Source organism: Struthio camelus, chromosome 7 (assembly GCF_040807025.1).
Source record: "Struthio camelus isolate bStrCam1 chromosome 7, bStrCam1.hap1, whole genome shotgun sequence".
Lineage (NCBI taxonomy): Eukaryota > Metazoa > Chordata > Aves > Struthioniformes > Struthionidae > Struthio > Struthio camelus.
The window spans coordinates 36482346-36504703 of record NC_090948.1 but is presented as its reverse complement, the minus strand read 5'-3'; the positions used below and the strand labels follow the sequence as shown (position 1 = coordinate 36504703).

At 36.5% G+C, this 22358-nt stretch overlaps 1 protein-coding gene across 1 annotated transcript in view; it reads right to left on the bottom strand.

The window, feature by feature from the left end:
- Positions 1 to 1138: 1138 nt before the first annotated feature.
- Positions 1139 to 22358, bottom strand: part of CABCOCO1 (ciliary associated calcium binding coiled-coil 1) — a 256921-nt gene continuing 235701 nt past the window's right edge. The window contains exons 15-17 of the mRNA XM_068950804.1: positions 5375 to 5485; positions 4813 to 4953; positions 1139 to 2070 (exon numbers count right to left, since the gene is read on the bottom strand). Coding sequence (XP_068806905.1) covers positions 1993 to 2070; positions 4813 to 4953; positions 5375 to 5485 — 330 coding nt within the window. The 3' untranslated portion in view covers positions 1139 to 1992. The remainder of the gene's footprint in view (positions 2071 to 4812; positions 4954 to 5374; positions 5486 to 22358) is intronic.

Genomic DNA, 22358 nt, shown 5'->3' with positions numbered 1-22358 from the left:
TATACAACTTCTCCTCTTCAAAGTACTTTAAAATTTCCCAGAGGCTCTACAAAATCGGGCAGAGGGAGGAAAAGATATGGGCAAAAGTCTTTGTTTGGTGTTGGTCTTAATACGAATCGCAGTCTCTTTCTGCTTAGCCACATAGCAAGATTGTAGTCGTCTACAGATCTAAGTCTGAAATTGCTTTAGAAACAACGCTAAACTGCCAATAACACATTTTCAGAGAAAACTGTAAAAAATATTCTCTTTACCATTGGACAGCTCTTTTCTGAAGTTCTGTTCTCAACGTTGAGCTCAAAAAGAGGGAAACTTGTAATAGGAGCATTATGTATTGGAAGATGAATTTATGTATCAAAATAAAGGCCATGTAGATTTTCAGAAAGTTTTGATAACAAAAAATCATACCCCTAAGCAATAAAACAACTAAGAATATAACTAGAAGTCTTTTTTCCCCTACAAATCCTAGCAACTTTAAATGATAATTTAAACCAATAAACAATTTCTTGTGGGTTATTTCAGTGTTCAAATACGAACGGTTAACTTCTACAGCTGAAAGGAAGCTCTCACTGGCCAGTGAGATTTGCTGGCCAGTGCTAGAGAGAAAACCAAGAAAACTTGATCAGTGAGTTCTGTATCCATTCACTTCATGTACCGGGAGAAGGGTTTTTCTCAACACATGAGACCAAGTAAAATGTTCTGCCCACTTAAAATTACAAACAATTGTTTTACAAGGGCTCAAAGCCCACCCACACCCAACATACACTCTAAAGAGTATATCCAGCCTATTACCACCCAAATGTAGCTACTGGATATTGTCTTTTATTCTGGGAATTCTTTTTGATGAATAATGTGCAGCCAATGCCCCCTTCTGGTTGCGTTCTCAGTTCTGAGTACAAGCTAGGAGCAGATCGGGCAATGACAAATGAGACCCTTGCGACCAACTATTTTAAGCTATCTTCTTTTTTGACTGGGCTGAGATTAGACTTTAAAATATTTTTTGTTATTATCATAAAAATGGGGATGGAATCAAACAAAAATTAACTTTTTACTTAATACGTTACGAGAAATAAATACGAAAGAGTAATGAATAAAATGTCCTGTTTCTCAAATATTCTACTAAACATGTAATCCAGCCTTTATGCTTGCAAGCATGACTTGTATTTAATCAAGGTGCTTTCTAAGGCACAGAGTTTTGTAACAATACAACTAGTACAGTTCACAGTTTTGAAATAAAAATGTTAAGACAGTTATTCGGTTATCATTTATTTTGAGTTTAAAACATTTCTGTAATATGTGACAAAATATGGAACAACGTTAGCATACAGAGAAGGAACAAATACATTCTCAAATGAAATGTTACGTGCATTCAGAAGAAATTTCCACTGGAAGACTGTAAAACTGCAAACTTTTAATTTAAGCAATTTTAATACAGTGGATATAAAGAAGTATAAGTTACTACATTTCTTTTAAAGCCTAAGAAGCAATTTACAAAGAAATAACATGCACATTATTAACAAATAACTATAGTGAAAAGTGTGTAATTACATGTTAATTAATTCCCTTCTTATTATATCTGCAATGTCTCAAAATGATGTTCTCTCTTTACATATTTTCCTTCTAGCAAAATTTCCTAAAAAAATCTTACGTGTGAATCGGAAGCTATTAAATATTCTACAAGTGGAAAAAGGATATAGAATAAAACTACAGAGAATTCTTTTAAAATTAAGATTTCCATTTGGAAATAAGCTCAGATTCAACATATTTGAATTACATATCCTTATGTTTATAATCTTTCACTTAAGTCTAAGCTAAATAATACTACTATCAGAACACAGCAATTTGAGGAACTGGGATGAACTCTTTCTAGGTAAACATTAACTGAACTTTCCTTCATGCAAAAATAATTAGGTTCATGCAGGGAGCCCGTCATCTGTGTCCACCACCCCCTGCCCTCCCGTTTCTGTAAAATTCAACCTCACCTTTCTTATCTGGTTATTTATGCCTTTTTAATTTTTCTATTCTCGAAGTATAAACTTCTTCTTGTATTTGCAGCTTTTTGTTTATCTCTGCCTGTAAAGAAAATCAAAAGAAAAAAGTGGTTATGATGGAGCTATCTTAGGCTGCACATTGTCTTTGTGGTTTTGACACACTGTGGTGGAATAAGACAGACTTTATCCTACACACCTTCCTGTTTTGCAGACATAACGGTGTTTCAGCCTGCACCTAAGTGATAACACTTTATCATATTACTATGCACAATCCCAGTGTATGGTACGTCTGCCATGAACAGGAAGCGATTTTGGCCACCCATTTTTCAGATAACCCTGTCTTGGGAGACAGGCTAATTTGCCTGTATCCTCATACAGACTTTACCAATAAACACCAAATCAGAAAAATTGCTTTGGGATTTGGTTGCTGCCACTGTTTTCCTTTGCTGCAGATGTTTGTTCTCTAGTGTAATACTTTTCACTGAAATACTACTGGAATTAGAAAGCATTACTGAAAATGAACAATAAAAAAACATTTCTGTGATGTTCCTTCACTTTCTCAATTACAATCATGAATGTGTATCATATTCTGGAAATCCAGATGTTGTAGATACTGAGTGTTTAATTTGCAATGTCGTATTTGTAGGAAAGGTACAAGGGTTGTGACCTATTTTAGTAAACTATGGAACTGATAATGTGTAGAACTCTAATTCCATAGCATTTGGAGACATGGGTTCACTGGAACAAAGGCCATACCTATTGATTGGGAACTGATGGGGAATTTAGGTAAATTTTTCAGTATCAGTATAGGTCACTGCAAAAATATATGAGAAATGGAAGGAACAGAATGGTGCAGTTCTTCAAAGAGTTATAAAATTTTGTTCAAACAACTGGAAAGGGCTCAAAGGTACTTTCTGGACTCCACACAAACTGATCTAAAACTTACAGCCACATTCTCAATGAATTTCGTGTAATTTTGATAAAGCAAACGGATTTGACCCAGAAAAGTTTGCAGTCAGTTGCCATTTTAGGAACTTTTTGGCATGCCAGTCCTAAAATTCCTTCTTGCTGCTATAATGCAATATAGTAATTGATAACGACATCTAAAATGTTTTCAAAGTTCTGAAAAGCTCAGATGAATATCAAACAGTTTGAATTTCTATCTCAACTTTGTAGATGTTTTTGACCTTCACCAAGTCCAACCCACCCTCAAGTATAAACAAATACGTCCCTCTCCTACTACTTCTACATACTGTATGCTTACTTAGCCGCTTTCCTGAGGAACAGTAATCCTCCAGGCTAATCCTCTACCAGCCAACCCCATTGCCCTTTCTTCTCCGGTTTTTAAATCTCTCAGTGAAAATCAGCTGCCACTACACTCACTTTAGCTGGTGCCATGATCACAGAGGGTCAGCACTGTGATTTCAGACTATTCTTGACTCAACTGGAGCAAAAGTTGCCTTATGTCCACTGAACACATAACACATTGTAAAATCACAGTTCGTAACAGCATAACAACATAATGGCAGGACTTTGATGATGCATCAGGTAAAAATCTAAAGATCAGATTTATTGGAAGGTCAACAATTTGAGAAATCAGTTGAAAAAGATGAAATGGTGGAGGACTTTTGATAACTAGGGGGAAGTTATTTTCTGGGTATACAGAGTTGCACAAGTAGAAAAGATGTTTCTCTCAACTCTGCAGTTTTTGTTCAAGAAAAAAGCTTCTACCACTGATAATAATGAAACACAAGGTTAAGTGAAAATCACACATTTAATTTCTTAAAATATACAGGTGTTTTAGGTATGGACAGGAATAAGACAACATAGGCCAGGTTCTCTCCTGTTTCTAAAAGACTTGTTGAAAGGGAATATGAAATCAAATAGGCAGAATCTAATGACAGCATCATTATTCCAATTGATATTCGCCATTCATACATAATCCATGTAAAACAATTTATCAATACCACACTATTTTCAAGTAATATTCTAAATTTAATAAACTGCTGCTCATTCTACAGTATCCACTATGCCATATCAAAAACTGCAACGACACGCAAAGTCCAAAGTACCTAATGCCACTTGTTTTTTGCAAATAAGACAACATAGTATTTTCATGGTGGAACTGAGGTCTAGCTGTTTTGCTTTCAATAATTTCATATGCTTTAGGGAGCAGTTTACACGATAACAATGGTCTACTCTGCTGGCTTTCCAAACGTTTCAACTTACAGACCTCCCTACAGAGAGGCAAATCACCCTACAACAAATTTAAAGTCCATTGATAATAGTTGCTTATTTCCCTCTCACGAACCCCCATAGAAATAGCTCAGACTCCTCACAGTCTGCAGATCACACACTGAAACCTGACCCTCTCCACCAAGGCAGCTCTTCTGTAATTACGTACCAACAAACTGAAGTCTAGAATTGGCATAAATGTGTTACTTATTCAGACTGGAGGATGTGTAACATACATGCGTTTAACAATTTATATTAAGCACATATTGCATATGCTCCATCACAGCAGCTGATCCTGAACTCCTGAAAAAGAATTTTGTCACTGTTATCACTGAGAGCAGGATTTAGCCCATGTTTCTTAACACATAGTAATGCTGAATATATATGTTGTTATATTACTGAGTATTTTTTATCTTATCACATGTAAGCTGACTACACTAGGAGTTATTTATAGAGGTTAATTCAGATTCTTATGGCATATGGATGTGTTTTCTGCCAGCTTTAGCATGAATACAGTTTATATTCATTAAAGCTGAGCTAGGTAATTAACCACAGACAGAATTAGTGAATAGCTTTCTAGTGATAGTACCTCAAGGTTGCCAATATATTCATCTGTGATCTCACTCATTACGGACTTCACATCTTCAACGGTGAAACCAGTCAAAGCATCTGCCTCGAAGGATTCTGCTTCAGGACAGGGCTCTTCCAGGTAGCTTTCTCGATCAGACCCCTAATAGCAACCAACCACAAGAAATATGTGAGTATGAACATCTTGCTGCTCTCTACAAGATTAAACCATGTCAGCACAAAGACACGCAACAATACACAAAGCCTGCTTTCAAGAACCGCTCTGACAGCGAGCGCCAGCCTCACTCCTTCACTGGCCTGGCCAGGCCAGGCCAGGCCAGGCCAGGCAGACGTTGTGGTTATGAAGTCGCATGGCGGGTAAGCCCAGAGGTGCATATACAAATAAATGTCCTCCTGTGCTGACTGATTAATGTAATAACAGCAACTTCATTCAATCTTAAAAGTGAATGTATGCCATATTCTGGAAAAAATAATGTAATTAGCGATTGGGCTCCAACAGGAAAAAAATGAAGTAGAGGACTCACAGTAAAACAGATTTTAAAAAAGGAAAAAAAAACCCATACCTTAGATTCTATCTCTGCAGCTGTTGGTGATAAACTGGTATCAGAAGGTATACCTTCTTCCAGCGGAGTAGGGAAAGTGTCATCTGCAGGTGGGGCGAGTTCAATGACATACTGGCAGTATTAACAAAACAAAAGTTTGTAATTCATATTTAATTATTGCATACAAGTTTAGTTACTAGAGTTTTTTTAAAGGAAATGAAATGCTTGACAAACAGGAAAAACAGTACCTTTTTGTTACTATCCAAGTGCTCAGAATTGGAAAACATATGGAAAATGATTATAGCTTTAATTTCTAGTCTGCTTCTCAAGGGGCCCTCTTTGTACTTTTTGGAAAGAACACATTTTCATAGTTTTATAACACTAGAGCTTCTTACTCATATGGATAATTAAGTTTAGAAAACACAGTGTTTGGGTAACTTGCAGCCTTCACAATGCAAATTTGTCACTTCTAAACAGGGATCTTGTTGCATTTCTGAGTTCAAAGGCCCAGCTGACCCTGTGTTATTCTACCAAGAGAGTCAGCTAGAGTTAAGCTGTAGTTACACTGCATCAAATGAGGCCCTAAGAGAAATATCATCATATATGACTATAATTTAAGAATCAGTGACTGCCTAATTTTTGTTTCTAAATCAATTTGCATCCGTTTTTCTTTTTTTTTTTCTTTTTTTTTCTTTTTGTGAAGATGGGAACTTTACTGGTATTCTGTTGCCTTGCAAACTGCCTGCTCCAGGAACGCTCCGAGAAGGAAAGGGGTTTTTCCGCCTCTGGAATAGCTGGATGCAGCACTTCTCCTTCGTCCCTAGCTTTAGGGCTCCTAGGGAGTGATGCAGAAAAAGAACCTGAGTTTTCTAAAGGGTCAAGTGCGTGCTGGGGGGAGGGAGGGGGAAGTTGTTTGTTTGTCTGTTTTATGGATGCCAACATACCTGCCGAATCAGATGACACAAGGCAGTTTTGAGTGAGCAAGGAACAGGGGTATAATGCTAAAATGGTACGACTGGGACCTCTGTGGAAGGGAAGTGCCCTTCCAGAACACCGGGCAGATGCTGGAGCTCTGAGCCAGCTTTTACAAACAGGATTTTGCCTGGATGGCGTGGGTCAACTTCATCGACTCACAGTTGTGTAACTGTGGCTCCCATAAATTAGTTTTCTCATACTCTTGAAATCATAGCTAGGATAATATTTGGTTTATTCACAATTACTTGGCTACAGTTAGATAAATTCTGAAATATTTAAGGTTCTGTATGTCTACAAAAATGAAGGAAAAAATGAAAAAATTAGTGAGGCCACGCCATTGCACGTTATGGTTTTTAAAATCTCTTTTTTAGTCGTAAAACATTTCAGAAGTTATATTTGGTTTCTGACATTATCTTTAAGACTCCCTGTACTGTGAGAGCTAGCCAAAAAAGGTAGGTAGCGTTACTCCGAGCTTACTTGAACCCAAAAGGCTGACAGAAAGATCCTGAGCATTTAAGTGAGGATAAAAAGAGATTTTAAAGAGACCAAGAAGCATTTTCCAGTATCACTTGTGACTAAAATTTTACAGCATTTTGTTAGTGCCTACAGACTGACAAGTAAAATAGACAAAAAGTTTAGTTTTCTCATCAAAATGAAAAAGTCTTAAGTGGAATTAAATGTTATTCTTTCTAAGACAAAAAGAAGTTATGTTTTCAAATTCTAATGCCATTTTAAAATTAAATTTGAGTTGTTTTGATTTAGCAAATATTTCAATTTTATCTGCTCTCTCACCTAATATTTTTTCATTCCAAAATGTTTGCTGGATTGGACCAGAATTCACAAATAGTTTCTGCTTCCTTAAAATGATATTTTTTGGTTAATTAGTTAACTGTTAACTCAAAATATTTTCTTTATTTAGCTCAACACATTATTCCATTTATTCATTCTGATATCAATTAAAAAAATAATAAAACTGTAAAAATCTAGATTAGATTTTTTTAAATCAATTCATAGCTAATCAAATACATTTTTGTAGCATGGATGAGATTTCCAGAGGTTTTGTTTTAGAATAGTATTTTTGCCTCACTTCATTCTTTTAAAGAGAGCTATTCTTTACTCAGCTGTTCTGTGTCTAATAATAACCCTTGGATCATTAAGAAATAACTAAATTACAGCAGAACTAGTCTCTTTAATGAGCCATAATAGGCTCAACATTCAGCCAAAAGTTTTTTTAAAAGTCTCTGGAACTGCAACGAAGAATATGAAGTATTTTGTTTGGTAATAATAATTTTATGAGCAGTACTACAGTTTACAGCCAAAATATAGTGACCTAAAAATGCCATTTTGCATTGCTCCTTCCTATATGTCGTGTCCTGAACAAGTCCAGAGGAAAATTAGAACGAATGAATTGTGGTGAGTGCCTGAAGCCAGCAAATGTATTTAAATGAATCCTTCTGATGCAATACTTTCCTTTAAAAATACAATTAAGTCTTTGTATTTCCTTTGAACAAAACCTCATGTTTAACAGCACCAATGGCTCTGTAGTGAAATCTATTTAAAAATAGAGGAGACACAGTAAGTTTTATGCAGTTAACTTAAAAAAAAAAAAAAAAAGTTGCAAGTTTCTGAATCCTGAGTAAATTTAAGGCAAATTGCTTCCAGCGATCTACATTAAAAAAAAATTCATACTCCTTTCCTTAATTCCTGAAGATTTGTCATTATCTGATCACTATTCACTACAACAAAGATGTGCTTTTCAAAGTGTCTTTTTGAATCAATATAATTATATAAATATGAAAATGAGTTTGGCAAGATGATAATGCCTTAAAATTAACTGGCGGTATTTTCGTGCACATTGCAGTCCAATGGGTCCATAAGAATTCAAACATTAAGAAATCCTAGGAAAGCTGCACAAGTGTAGAGGGCATATCAGTGTCAGCTGCAGATAGAGGGATTCTCTGAAGGAGACTGCAGGGAGCAGAAGTTAAATGCAATATTCTTACTAATTTCAAGGTGCAGTGGGTTGCCAAGAAGCCACTTGAATCTGGACAAGTTACAGCAGGCTAGAGGCTGCTCTAGCATTCAGCAGACGTTAATACAGGAGATATCATTCAGCATCACCTTTGCTTTCCCGCTCCAATCGCATCAAGTCTCAGCACAGTCACAGCAGAGGACTGTAGTTGGTGTTTAAATATCACTCTGAATTTATAGCCATATGCTACTTTTTTTTTTTCCCCTCAGAATTCTTTCTAGTAAAAGTTTGCACAAAAACAGGTACAGTATAAAAAGTGGTATGTTGTTCTCTGCGTATACCTGCATGCTTTTCTTATTATTGAGAGCTAGCAAATTACCTTTTTACAAATGCAAGCAGAGCAAAGACAATAAAGCATACAGGAAAATTTCTAAGACAGAATAATGGCAGGAAAGAAGATTGGTAAGGCGTTCTAATAAATGAGTTCCACAGATGTGGTAGTTATTATAAAATTAGCTTTGCATAAGTTACCAGTATACCATTACATTTTCCCCCAGATGTTATCTGTTACTTAAATTAATTTTGCTTAAGTTACTATTATTGCAGATTTTATCCACACTGTATTTTATTATTTAAGTTTCTGTGGCATAAAACAAGCCCCGGCTGATAGCATTACTTTTAATAACATATGTAAGAGGTTTTTAGTATTATACAAATGGCTGCTGGGTATATCTTAATAGTCATAGCACAGAACGTCTGCTCTCAAAATATTATGTAGATTAAAACCAGCTATTTACTTACACTCTAATTCAAGTCATTGGAAAGCTTTGCAGTATTTATGTATGTAGTACGAAGGAAACCAATCTACTCAGGGAATAAATGTCAGAGTTCGGAAATTAACAAAGCTAAGGTCAAGGTCAGTTTGGATTTACTAACATACTTGCAGAAAATTAGAATTTAAAGTATATGCTTACTTATTTCTTAAATGAGAAAAGAGATCGAGGGAGGATGGGGAGGGGGGCTTGTAGGTGCCTGTTTGCTACAAAGCTATTTGCATCACAGAAACATTTTAAAACCATCTTTTCATCTTTTTATGATCTGAAATTCTGTACTCCCATCCACAGAGTCTTAATATGAATTCCTGTTGCTAATGAAAGCTCTGTAGCTTATGAAAGATAGGAAAATAATTATTTATAAAGATGGGAAAAATATCCTGAGTTTAGTATGGATCATTGCTAGAGCCTGGCAACATCTTTCAAAGCCTTTCAATAGCCTTCAGTGGGATATCCACTTGCCTTTATATGAATGACAGACGCATTTTGAAAAGGGGTGTTCTTTGTGTTTTATTCGCTACGTTCCTACCATCTATAAGGTTTCTAATTGTATGCTGCAGGACCTTATGCTACCAGATACCTGCACAGATTTATCTTTTACATAAGTGAGATTTCTTATGAACCAAAATATATAACAGAGGATTTGCATGATTTTGCCATTCATGCTAAGCACGTTCAGCTGCATGCTTACAAATCTGAATTTCAGTTGCTTGGATAAAAGGCATTACAAGACCTGGTTTGTTAGGTGCCTGCATTTCATATGGCTGAATTTCAACAAATTCATTGACTAATGGATGGAGGAAGGCTGGCCCACTTTGACTCAAACCACCATTTTGTCACCTCCTGGCACAGGCCAACACAACCAGCCCGCTCCGCCAGGCTGCCAAGGCATGGCCCACCAGCCCTCTCGCAGGTAAGGTGGTGTCTGGGATGCCGCTGACAGCTCTTCAAATGCATTTGCCATCCTACCTGGCAGCGATTTATGCGCAAGGTCCAAACAACTGAGGGGTATTATGAGGTACTCAAAAACTTAATCCAGATACATGATCTGCATAGTCTGACTAAGATAGCAGAGTTTGCTCCTGAACGCCTTTGACTGATCACATTTGTATTAATATTTAAAGTAGAATTAAGATCAATGAGGGACTAAACTTGGCCTCTGAAGTATGCTCCTCAGTTGCCAATGATTTACATGGAAACTCTGTGTTCATGTTCCTAGGCAGGATACTGCCAACGGCTATTCCTTCAACGAGACAAAAATTCTGTAAGTTGAAAGTTATACTGTATGCTCTTTTCCCTCCATTTCAGAATTCAAGTTAATTCATTTTAAAAAGTTTTCCATATTTTTGAACTGAACAAGAAGCAAGAAGACCTAGAGCTGTGACACAACTCTGCTGACAATACACTAGTAATTAATCTAGTCCAAAATAGCTATTCTGAGGCAATTTGGTGCCACAACTACACTAACAAAACAGGATCTACTCCTCCCCCCAGGAAGCTGTAAATCAGTAAGTGACATCTGGCCTCAAGGACATCAGAGTCATCTGAAATGCGGTAATTTATATTAATGAACATCAATATTAATTTTTAAATAAAAAGAATTTGCTGCCGCCATTATGTTTACATATGGGATATTATTTATAGCTTGTGTTCGTCCTTTCCTACGTTTTGCCCATGAATTATAGTAAGGAAACACATTGTCACGGTTATAAATATTTTTACTTGGAGTTTAAGCTTCTGCATATCCTCTTACCGTTTCAGTAACTATACAAGGCAACAACCAGGATTTTCTTGCTACTTTAGCAACTGCTGCCAAATTTAATGCTTGACCGAGTAGAAAAGGGTGCTTCTGCAAAACACAACCAAAGCATTCCTCTCCAGAGACACCTTAGTGCAGAATGCCCTTAATGCTTTGATTCTGTAAGAACATCCTAAGATCCCAGAAAAAAAACAAAACACCTCATTTTACTGAGCTGTGCTCCTCTATTTCTGCTTTTACAAAGCTTCCGAGTAATACTGCCAATTCTCAGATTATTAAGAAAGACAAAGTAGGCGACATCCAAAAAAAATCACCAGTTGGCTTTCATGCTGAGGGCATGTCAGTAAATGATTCACCTTGGAATGGTCACTCTGGATTCACATTGTGTTTAGCGTTGCCAGCTCTCCTAGACTTATGGGAATACAAGAGAATCTCAGCTTTCATGTTAAAAAATAAAGTTAGTATTTAGCTCTCATGGTTGTACAGAAAATAATGAAAATAAATCTTAAAAGCTCAAAAAATAGAGTGCAAGCAAAAGGAACCAAACTGTTATTATTTTTAAGCAATTATCATGATTTCTTGGGATCTGATTCAGCATTTCAAATGCCTGGAGTTAACAATACCATTTTTAAAAAGTTGCATACAGGTTTTGAGGAGGCATGAGGGATTTTTTTTAGTACCTGAAAGTGCAACTCTTGTATGGCAGCACTCTTCAAAGTGCTAGCCCTCCCTTTCCCCTTCAAGGGCAACCATCAGGCAAGAAGATAGAAGACGGCTCCTGTTCTGGCTGTACAGTTATGTTCCACAGAGATCTAAAGCCTTTAAAAAAAAAAAAAAAGCCTTTCCCACATCAACCACTTAGCTGGATCTACAAATACTAGAAAGCATTGAGTTTTTCACTAGTCATGTGACTACCTTACAAATCCATGAAAGTACACTCTCTTGAACCCAGGAGTAATATCTCACCAACTATTATTGTTCTGTAGTGCTTTAGGTCAGCCCTAAGACTGCCAAAAATGCTAATACAAACATGTCGGTCTCTGACATATATGTATCTCTTTGGCATCTCTCACACCATTTACAAACTAGTTACATTACTGTAGGTAAAAGTACCAAAGCAGGACTTGACTGGGTGGGGTAAGCCCAGTTTTAAGCTCTACCTAAATATGAGTACAATGGGTGTGAAAGAAAGGCACAAAGAAGCTTCCCCAAAACTATGAAGAAGTCCAAGAAGCAACTTTTGAAATAAAAAGGGTTCAACTTCATGTAGAAGTGACTGGGATTGATTAGCTCCTGCTAAGAAAACCTGATGGTAGAAGAAGAGTTCGTTCCTGTTGATACAGTAATGCGTAACCACTGCCCCAAGTTGGATGGAGATTCCACCTACTGCCCTTATCCACCGCCTGGCCCGTCACACACCTTTCTGGTACCTTTTCTTCTTATGCAGTTCCTCTAAAAACACCATTTTCTCCATGCAAGAATGGTCGTGGCCGCCCCCCCCGCCCCCCCCCCCCATAATCCGTACATTCCCAAACCACCAAATGACAAAGAAGTAAGCTCTCCCTAAATTCCTCTCAGTTACCAGGTGCATCAGATGTGAACAGGCTTGTCTATATTGATTCACCCTTAGCTGATGGTACAAGAAAAACTGTTTTAACATTTAAAAGACTGCACTGAAAAAAAAACCTAAACAATATTGATTCTGAGCTAACAACATAAAAATTGCTCAAATAATTTAAAAGCTGCAATAAAGATTTTTTAGATATGCTACATCAGAAAACTTCTCAAGATATATGGCCACATAAAAATGGTGAGCTTGTATTCTTTGTTATTAGATGTAAAACATGAAGTCTTTGTCCAAATGTGTAAGTTTCTGTTAAAACAACAATTTGTCCTGTGGACTGTAAATTCAATTACTGTTTTTATTGGAATCACATTTTGCTTTGGAAACAATCATGCAGAAAAACAACCAGTAACTTAGACATCTTAAAAACATCTCAAAATAGGCATAGCTGTGGGAACAAATCAGTTATGGTAATTTTTCCACCGTGAACTGCAATGCTTTTTTAAATCCATTTCCATATTTTTAATTAACACCTAGTTCAAAAAAAATCTTACTGTAGGTCATTTTAATCACAAATGGGAAAACAAATTTACTTTATCAGAAAATTGACTAGACACTTTTAGGGACCTGTTTCTCATGTTTTCATCATCAAAATTAAGTTATTAACACGCATTTTCCAAATTAGGAATACACAAGTAAGCCAATTTTTCTCTTAAATGTCGGAGTTACAGTTTTCAGTCACCTCTCTGTGTGAAACTAGTCTATTTTAACACCAGAATATTTGATCAGTACTCACACAAGAAAATATCTAACTCATTAAGGCATCAGTACTTCTTTGCAATTGTGTGTCTGCATAACTCGAAACAGAAGTATTCCAACCATACCTTTTTAGTCAAAAGAAACTATCATTTCCTCGTATCATACTTATATTAAATTTCATAGCACACTGTAAACAGGCTCTCCTTATTATGGGACATTTTCATAAATCTACTTATACCGCTCTCAACTTGAAAGTCGGAGTTATTTTTAACTATATCTTATAATGCTGTCATTCATGTTAAATAAAAATGTTGTTGTGGATAGGGTCAGGCTTAGCCTGATCAACACCAGAGTTAAACAAAGCTTTGTTTGAGCATAGCTTGTCTTGCTGGGTGATTTATAATCCAGTAAACTTCCTCTTGGTTAACTGCCAAAGCCAACCACACCTTGGATGATGTGAGCTTGTTTTTGAGAAGGTAATATCTCCTTACAGAAGGTTTCCTCCCCCTTAGACTGGGAAGGTTTCTGAGAAGAAAAGTCATTTTCATTTCTGTTTGGGCATGAAACAGTTTCTGGTGAAATGGCAAACAAATCTCAGTCTGCTTTGACTTGTTATGAAGCTCACGACAAATCATATAATCAAACGTGGACATATCAGAATTTGTGCAACAAAGAATGAGGAAAAGCAATCATTTTTATTGAATAGTTCTTCCCTGAAGAAAAAATATTATAGCACTCACTTTACTCCTTATCCCTTATAAACTCAAATTTAACTTCATTTTTTCAGAAAATTACCACAAACAAACCAAAAAGCAGCAACAACAAAAATGTGACATTTACTTAAACAACATTTCCATAATCATGCAGAATTTTAACTTAAGCTAGGATTGATAGCAAAGATTTAGAACTTTGAATTGAACTAAACTGAAGCTAAAATCTTAAGCTAGCTGTACAGAGAGTGGCTTTTAAATGTTTTTCAACACTATTTGTTGACCTATTTGGATTTATAAGCAAATATTAGTCAAAGATTTTGCTCTTTGCATACTTATTTGCAACTCAACATTCAGATCATTCCAATTCTGTATCTCCATATACGTCAATTATTCTTTGATCGAGCAGTATATTTTATTATTCTGTGTTGAACTAGTAAAAGAGCTTCAGATTTTCTTTCTTCAGACACTAGCATAGCATTGAAAAAACAATGCCAGAATTTTCTGAAGGCCACATAAGGGGATATGAAGGATTAAATTGCACCCTAGATTCATTCTTTCCTCTCTTCGTGTTTTGCCTTTTCAAGCAACTCTTTCTACAAGAATAGGTGAGGAAAATGAGGTAAGTCTGAACGCAGTTTGCCTCATGGGATAAGGACAATATATCTGTGATGGTCAGCTTTTGACAGAAAAAAAAAAAGAAGCAATCATGTCAAAGGCATTATTTATTCTTTTTAATGGCACCTTTCCCTGACAGCTTTCATAAATAGCATAGCAACATAAGTACATAAAGGAAGCAACTGCAAAACAGCAGCACCTTCTCTTGAGAACGCCTGGCCTTTGAATGGGACAGTCTTTCTCTGCTCAGAAACATGGCATCACCTGCTTCGTAGCTGCTGTTGTTCAGTGGAGCCCTCAGTGGAAAACACCTATCAGGAACAACCAGTGCCTTTGGACTGCAGGCAGAGAAGTTGAGGAGAGAGTAGAAAAAGCACTAATGGCTGGCAAAAGTCAGTGGCAAGAAAGGGGAGGACATGCAGGAACCAAACTGTCTTGTGGAAGGAAAAGACTTGCTCAGCAGCTCAGGGAAAACTGCAGGTCAATGTGCAGAGGAAGAGAGCAGGAGAGATGGGAAGTAGCCAACAACAGAGTCAGATGTCTCATACTCAGAGGAGAGATAGTGAGGCTGCACAGATCCATCTTTACCGCTCTGGTAGCACAGTTCAATGCTGAACCGCAACATGCACTATTCTAGTCTCAAATTCCTGTTTGGTCCCAGCTGCCAACCACCCCAGGCTGCCTGAAGCAGCTGAATGTCTAGTATGGCCTGCAATTACGTCACCTGTGACCAAACCAAGACTGTACCGTACTGCTCCAATAGACTCATAACCCAACAATCATATTGAAGAAAGCATTCAGAAAACTGTGGGATATTGGCCCCATTCAATTCCTTACCTACTTCAGTCCATTTCCCTCTTGTATCAATTTAGGTAATTCAGACATATTGTCGCGTATCCCATGTCTCGCCTGTCATATGATTCTTAATTTTAATTTTAATGTTTGGCAGAATGTAAAGCAACTCTAACCACTGCCACTGGCTTTTGTCTTTTGTGCTGGTCAGAAATATACGCTCATGCACCAAAATATAGTCTTTCTCCAATTGACACAATCCCTCTCTCTCTATATATATACACACACACATATATATACACATATACATACCCGCACACACACATACGTGTGTGTGTGTATATATGTATATATGTATATCTATTTGTAACTGTCTACTGTTATTTAAGTTTAGACATTTAGACATATTTTTCTTTTTTTTTTTTTTTTTTTAATTCAGAGCTTTTAAAGAAGGAATCAATATCAAAAGCTAAAAAGAAAAAAGACCTGACTTGCCAAATACAATTGGCAAATTTTCAGTCTGAGCCCTCTAATTCTGCACATGCTATCTTCATATTTATAGCACTGACTGATTTAAGGGTTCTTTGCAAGTGTTCACTATATCATTTATACAATATAATAAATTATATTGGATGCACAACTCCATGTGGAAGAAATAGAGCTGATAAGAGAGACTGTTGAAAAATTTGGCCCCAAAACCACACACAGGTTATTTCTCCTTGACAATAACTAACTTAACACATACATTTGTCTCTCTATGGTAAATTAGCCTCAAAGCAACATCCTCCATCAGAGAAAGATCCTAAGCTCCTCTTAGAAAACAAGTAATAGCTAATTTAAACACTTCAACCTGATTTCTTTCAGCCCTAAAATTATTAAAAATGTGAAATTCAAATAATTATATTTCAACTAGTGTTTACTAGTTCTCTCCTCACCTTCCCTGATTTTAATTTTCTCACTTGTCAGCATCTCCTGGCAGTGAGTAGAACAAGAAAGAACTCAAACCTTTGCTGATTTCTTTCCATGCAATCTGATTTCTATAAATTAGAAGTTGCTGATGGGGAAGCAGACAGCAGTACCCTTTGATCAAGATACACATCTTGATCTCTTTTATCATTTTTTTTTTAAATAATAATATTACAACAAAAAAAATCATCATACAAGCATTTCGATCAAAGTGTGTCACTGTCTGCTTCCCAGTCAACATACTGCCAGTAAATTGGCAAGGTGCCCAGAAAAAGCAGGCAGCAGCTGGCGGATTTGATTACCATCTGTATATCCACTAATGTATAAAATATTATGTCTCCATCTAGTGGGCAATTGCATTTCACAGGAAACTTGAAAATGGGCTGGAACCTACTTTCATGGATGACAAAAGACCTTTGCTAGATTTCCTGTCAGCAGAATTTGGCTCTAAAGCTGTATCACTTTGGAAATCAATGAAAACCAAGAAAGGCATTGAAACTGCTCCTGCGGGTCTACATTTGTGCTGGTACTTGCCACAGAATATCTATTTCTGTGCTCCTCCAACACACCACAAGCTCTTTCTAACGCTTTGCAGCACCCTGGAAGTCTTAGGTATAAATGGCCAAAATTCCCGAAAGTAAAAGGGCAATAATAAACATCAATGTCCAGAGGTCCTGAAATAACAAGGAGTTAAGTACAGGAAAATGCCAAGACAAGGCCAGCTGCCTTTAAGGAGAATTCAGTTACAGCATATTAAGGTATTACCTCAACTACTCAATGACAGGACATGCAAAATACTACATGAACTTTCTCATGCAGTTTCAGATAACACACTCGATTTGCAAACCAGATTGAATAGCAACACGAGTAATATAAGATTAGCAAATCCATTTTTCAGAAAAGTGCTGTGGAAAGAGTCTTTGCGGCAAAGGTTTTGGAATTCACATTGCCAGTGACGTAAAGGAGGGACTGAGGCACGAGGCAGTGCTGTGACAGCTCTCACACAGGACTTGAATAAGTAGTGACTAAAAGCCTAATTCTACCATATTCATTATATCACCCTGCCTTTCATCACTTAACATCCTTTTTTTGACGGCAACTCAGCTAGCAGTGTACCAACTCGACACATTTTATGCACAGCCATCTACTGTAAAAAACACTTCCTAATGAAGAATTATCAGTACAGCAAAATGAAATAAAAACCAACCAAATCAACTAGTGATTTTTTTCCTGTCTACATATGGAGTAGATCTACATTCCATTCGCTTGAGAAATCTGTTGAGATCACTCTCCAATGCAGCATAATTACATTTCATTTAATAATTTCTCTGGATGCATGATAGGACCTAAAATGTCTCCTCTTTTTCAAAGTATCTTTTAATAAAGTTGGTTTTTTAGGATGCATTTTGATTTGACACACCTAAACTGGTTACAGTGAAGCATTTTGTACTTATACCATATACTCTATTGCATTAGAAGTAAGCTTATTACTCTAAATAATTCATTTAAGGGAACTTTGGTTTAACGGCCACTAATAGACGCAATCACGTAAGGTAGCACACTAGCAAAGTTCAGCTTTAAATCAGAAGCTAATCTATTTTATATGTATAAAAAACACTTCATCAGAAAAAAAGCATCATTTTGTGAAAAACTCAGGCATGAGTACTTAAAAATAAAGTCAATATACGCCAAGAACTTTTGTACTAATTTATTACATTCCTTATTTGGGCAGGAAAGGGATGAGTTTTGTTTCAATCTAATCTAATGCCCTTTATTTCAATAGAGAGTCTAACAACTACAAGAAATAGAAACAAATGTTCCCTCAACAATTTGCTGTGATAGAAGCTTTGTTTTTCAGGTCAGCACTCTCCATATTTGATTGCTCAATGGGAGTGCAATAAAGGCTAAAAAAAGAAGGCTCTGAAACGTTAGGAAATAAAAACTGCTGACTACGTGGTGAAGGAGTAATGATTTATAATATATGAATAGGAGCAATAATTGGATAGCAGGTTGTACTCAAAAAAGCCTTAATTCACAGATCTGACATCAGAAAGTCATAATCCATCGATCTAGCATCAGAATGATGGATTGTGACTTTTTAAGACCACGTAGACATGCCGGTTTCATGAGCATTCCGGGAATTGTAGTCCAAATTGTTTTACAGAGGTCATTTGAACAATTTCAGCTTTTTCCAATAAAGCTGATGTACTCATATTTTGAAACGTAAAAGTTTTGTTGAATCCATTTTTCTTCTTTCAGATCCTGAAAAATCTCCCAGCCAAATACTGCAGGTTGCTACAATTTATGACTGAAGAATTTCTTGGAAATTACTTCATGTCATATGTTGTTTTCTTACAGAAATTAAAAAAATTATAAAACCTAATTGATGCTTATGTCAAAAAAAATTGTATTAGAATTTGAAGGTGAAAAATTCATGGTGCAAAGTGAGGGACTAATTGCAATAACTTCATTTAGACAGAACAGCAGCATATACTGTTCTACTTTCTCTCTGGACTATTGCAAATATCTCTTAATTTTGACCTCTGGCTCCTTCCTTTTTTCAGCCTTAAGTGTCTCTTAAACTGTCACTGACAAAAATACAGTTGTGATGGGGGAATTTAGATGAAGTCTTTTATGAAAAGACAGACATTCTCTTTTGTAACGTGTGAACAGCTAGAGCTTGAAATACTGTCTCTATAAATAAGTTGCTGTTGTATTGACTCAAAAAGGCACCTAGTCCCTTCAAGGAAGTACTCTTGAACTTCATTTTCCCAAACATGGGCTAAGGTTATTACATCAAAAATCCAGAAAAATTCCAGAGTTCCTTTCACTGAACATCATGTCCTAAGTTACAAGTACAACACAATTTTATTCATAAAATTCTATTACGAAATCTTACAATTTTACCCATTACAAGTCAGTGAAATCACCTATAAATTTTCTCTTGCTACATCTGCCTAATTCCATTCTTCAGACAGCTAAGACACCTTCAGATACCTTCTTCAAAAAGTGCATTTTGCTCCCGACAAGTGCTGAGAATAAGAAGAAAACCCCACTTTAAATATTAGTTATGACTAAACATTTGCAATGTATACATATATCAAAAATATAAAGAACTTGTGACAAAAACCTTTTGCAAAGGTATACAAGCTTCAAGTATACAAGTAACAAGGGCTAAAGGGCACAAGAAACAAGCCAAATCAAATCAACATTGCTTATTTCAATATTTTATCCACAAGCGCTTTCTATTTCCCCTTGTCTAGAAGGCAGAATTTCTACCTTTCTCATCTCTCTCATCTTATTTCTTTTATTACTAGTAAAATGTTTTTAAGAGAGCTTATTAATAGTATAACTGCTTATGTTACACTTGTGTTCGCTTTCATATATGTTTGTAAGTAAAACCACTCTGGAAAGGACAAGGGCTCTTTTTTAATAGTTGAAGCCCTTATTTCACTAAAATCCATGTAAAATGACCACAGGCATCCTGGGTTCAATCTCAACTCAGATTTCAAAACAAACAAAAATAAAACAAAGGAAGAAGACAGACACAACTGTGGAACAGAACCTTTAAAATCTCAAATGTTCATACAAAAAAAGGGAAAAATAAGCCCCTTATTAGACAAAGGCAACTTACTATATTTTGACAACTAGATATGAAAGGACCAATAAAAATCACTGCCACGTTATACCCTCTCTTTCCTCCAAACATGCCTGATCTTCTTAGAAGTCTCACATAAAGGGATCACGTCACTGAAAGGCAACTACCTCTTTAAACAAGCCTTAAACAACAATAACACCGCACAACTGATCAAAAGAGAGAGTACCTCATTCAATTAAATCTACTGGGGGATTAGCAATGGCAGGCTGCAGTTACTCCCTTGGAATGCAGGAAGATACCGCGGCGAACACTCTTATGCTTGTGATTTATACGCTTGAAGTAACGGTAAGTGGTCAGGATACCGGTTTTACATCTTCTTTCAAAGAGCCTGTTGTGCAGTAGCTAGTAGCATCAAACCAGGTTCACTGGTTACTACATCATCAAACCATTTTCTACAACACTTGAATTTTACTTGGATCCATTCCAACCTAGCATTAACCCAGCTCAGTTCAATTAAACTTATGAAATAGAGTGAGACCAAGTAGGGTGGCTACATCCTTTTTAACCTTTCCAGACCAAAGAATGAATATACGCTTAGGATTGCAAGTAGGGGAAGACAGGAAAATTGGAACATTGGGTGTTTCCTGATTCCTACTCCTTTTCAGACTTCGGCACGAGCCCTACCCCTTTTCCTGTTATTAGACTGGTTGTACCTTTTCCTTGTCTCATTTGACACCACAGATTCATTTCATGCTTATTACGAAGCAGCAGTCAGATGTTAACTTTGTCTTTAATGATGTGTGCTTGAACCACTGACCTTGAAGTGAAATGATAGCGAATGTAGATCTTTAGCATTCCTTTGATACTCCTGGTCCCTTTATTTGTCTAGTTTTTCAAACAAAACCTGTGTGCAAAAGGAGCGCTTACTACTATAACTACTGTTACGATCATCCTTCTGTAGCAGTATGCTGCACTGAAAAAATATGAATTATAAAATGCATGGGTTAGTAAAATTTAAATCAAGCAAATGTTTAATATTAAGCCATTTCATCTATTTCCAAAGTTTGGCAAATTTATTACAAAGCACTGAAATTGCACTTCTAGCCCTAAGGCTGGCAGCACTGGAGCCTGCCTGATTAATGTAATTAAAAGAATAGCATAACTCAAAATGTATTAAAAATTAAATATATGTGGCCTTATTGTTTACTTCCAACTGACAGAATGATTTCTAGCTAAAAAAATCACACTACTTAATACCTGACAAGTTGTTAAAGCACATCCCCTTTCTCCTGCTGTGCTTATGATTAAAAGAACTGAGGCTAAATGTGGCAATAAAGAAAAAATTGGGGAATTCTATCTTTGCTCACACTGGTGCTTAGTTCCCCCTTCTCAGTTTTACAATAAGCAGGTGCTGCTAAAGAGGTGGAAAGTCTCATGGCAGGAGGGCATCAAGCCAGAGGAAGGAAGGAAAATGATTCCTCAGACAGAATCTTCCTCCCTTCCGCAGTCACCAAGTGTCTTGCTTGCAAGACACTTTTCTCTCTCAGGCAAGACCCAGCTTACAGGAGGAGGTAAACTGTAGGGATTAGATGACTGGATGTATATAGCTTGTGAGGCCTGATCCAGAGAAACATCCAGTGGGTGCAAAGCTAGCAAGCTTATTAGGCATATAAATACTCTGTCAGAGGGTGCTTGTGAGATGCTTGCGAGTCTGTGGCCATTCACTGGCATGGCCAATGTACTGAGGAATCCCAGAGGTCCAAGGAGCAGATTTTAGTGGGATGGAAATTTAATATTCTTCACTCTGAAATCAGTCAAAAAGCTTACTAATTTGGCAGAAGTTGCCTGCATGTCTCCATTCCCTCCTGCAACAAATCTGCCTTTTCTTTCAGTTAGTGTACTGATCAACAGCCCCTCTCAGGGCAGGAAGTGGAAAGCAAATGAAAAAATTAAAACAAGCTGGCAAATGTACCTAAATATGCATATTTCATGTTAGCACAGTTATGCTTTTGAAATTATGGCAACAGCAATAGAATTCTGCTGCTGTGATCATGGATAATCAAAGCGAGCGGGAAAAAAAGCCAGCGCTAAAATATTTTCAAAGGTATGAAAGTCTTTACTGTTGTGTAATTTAAATTTACTTGCCATTACTTGAAATTTCCTTTCGTCTGTGTGATTAGAATTTAAATGTTCCCAAAGTATATTAACAACTATAATTTCTGTTATATTGCAGAAATATTGCAGCAACCTTTCTCTTAATGCTGAAAATTAAATAGGCTCCTTAATTTACTATTGAAAATAGAAAGCAAAATTAATTAAAATGTTTTGAATACGAAGCTTTATTCAGGAAAGATGCAGAAGATGAACACAGCACTTTCTACTTTCTTCAACATACATACCCATAAAGCTACAGCAGCACTTTATACAGCTGTAAATATGGCATGTTTGCACTTTGCAAG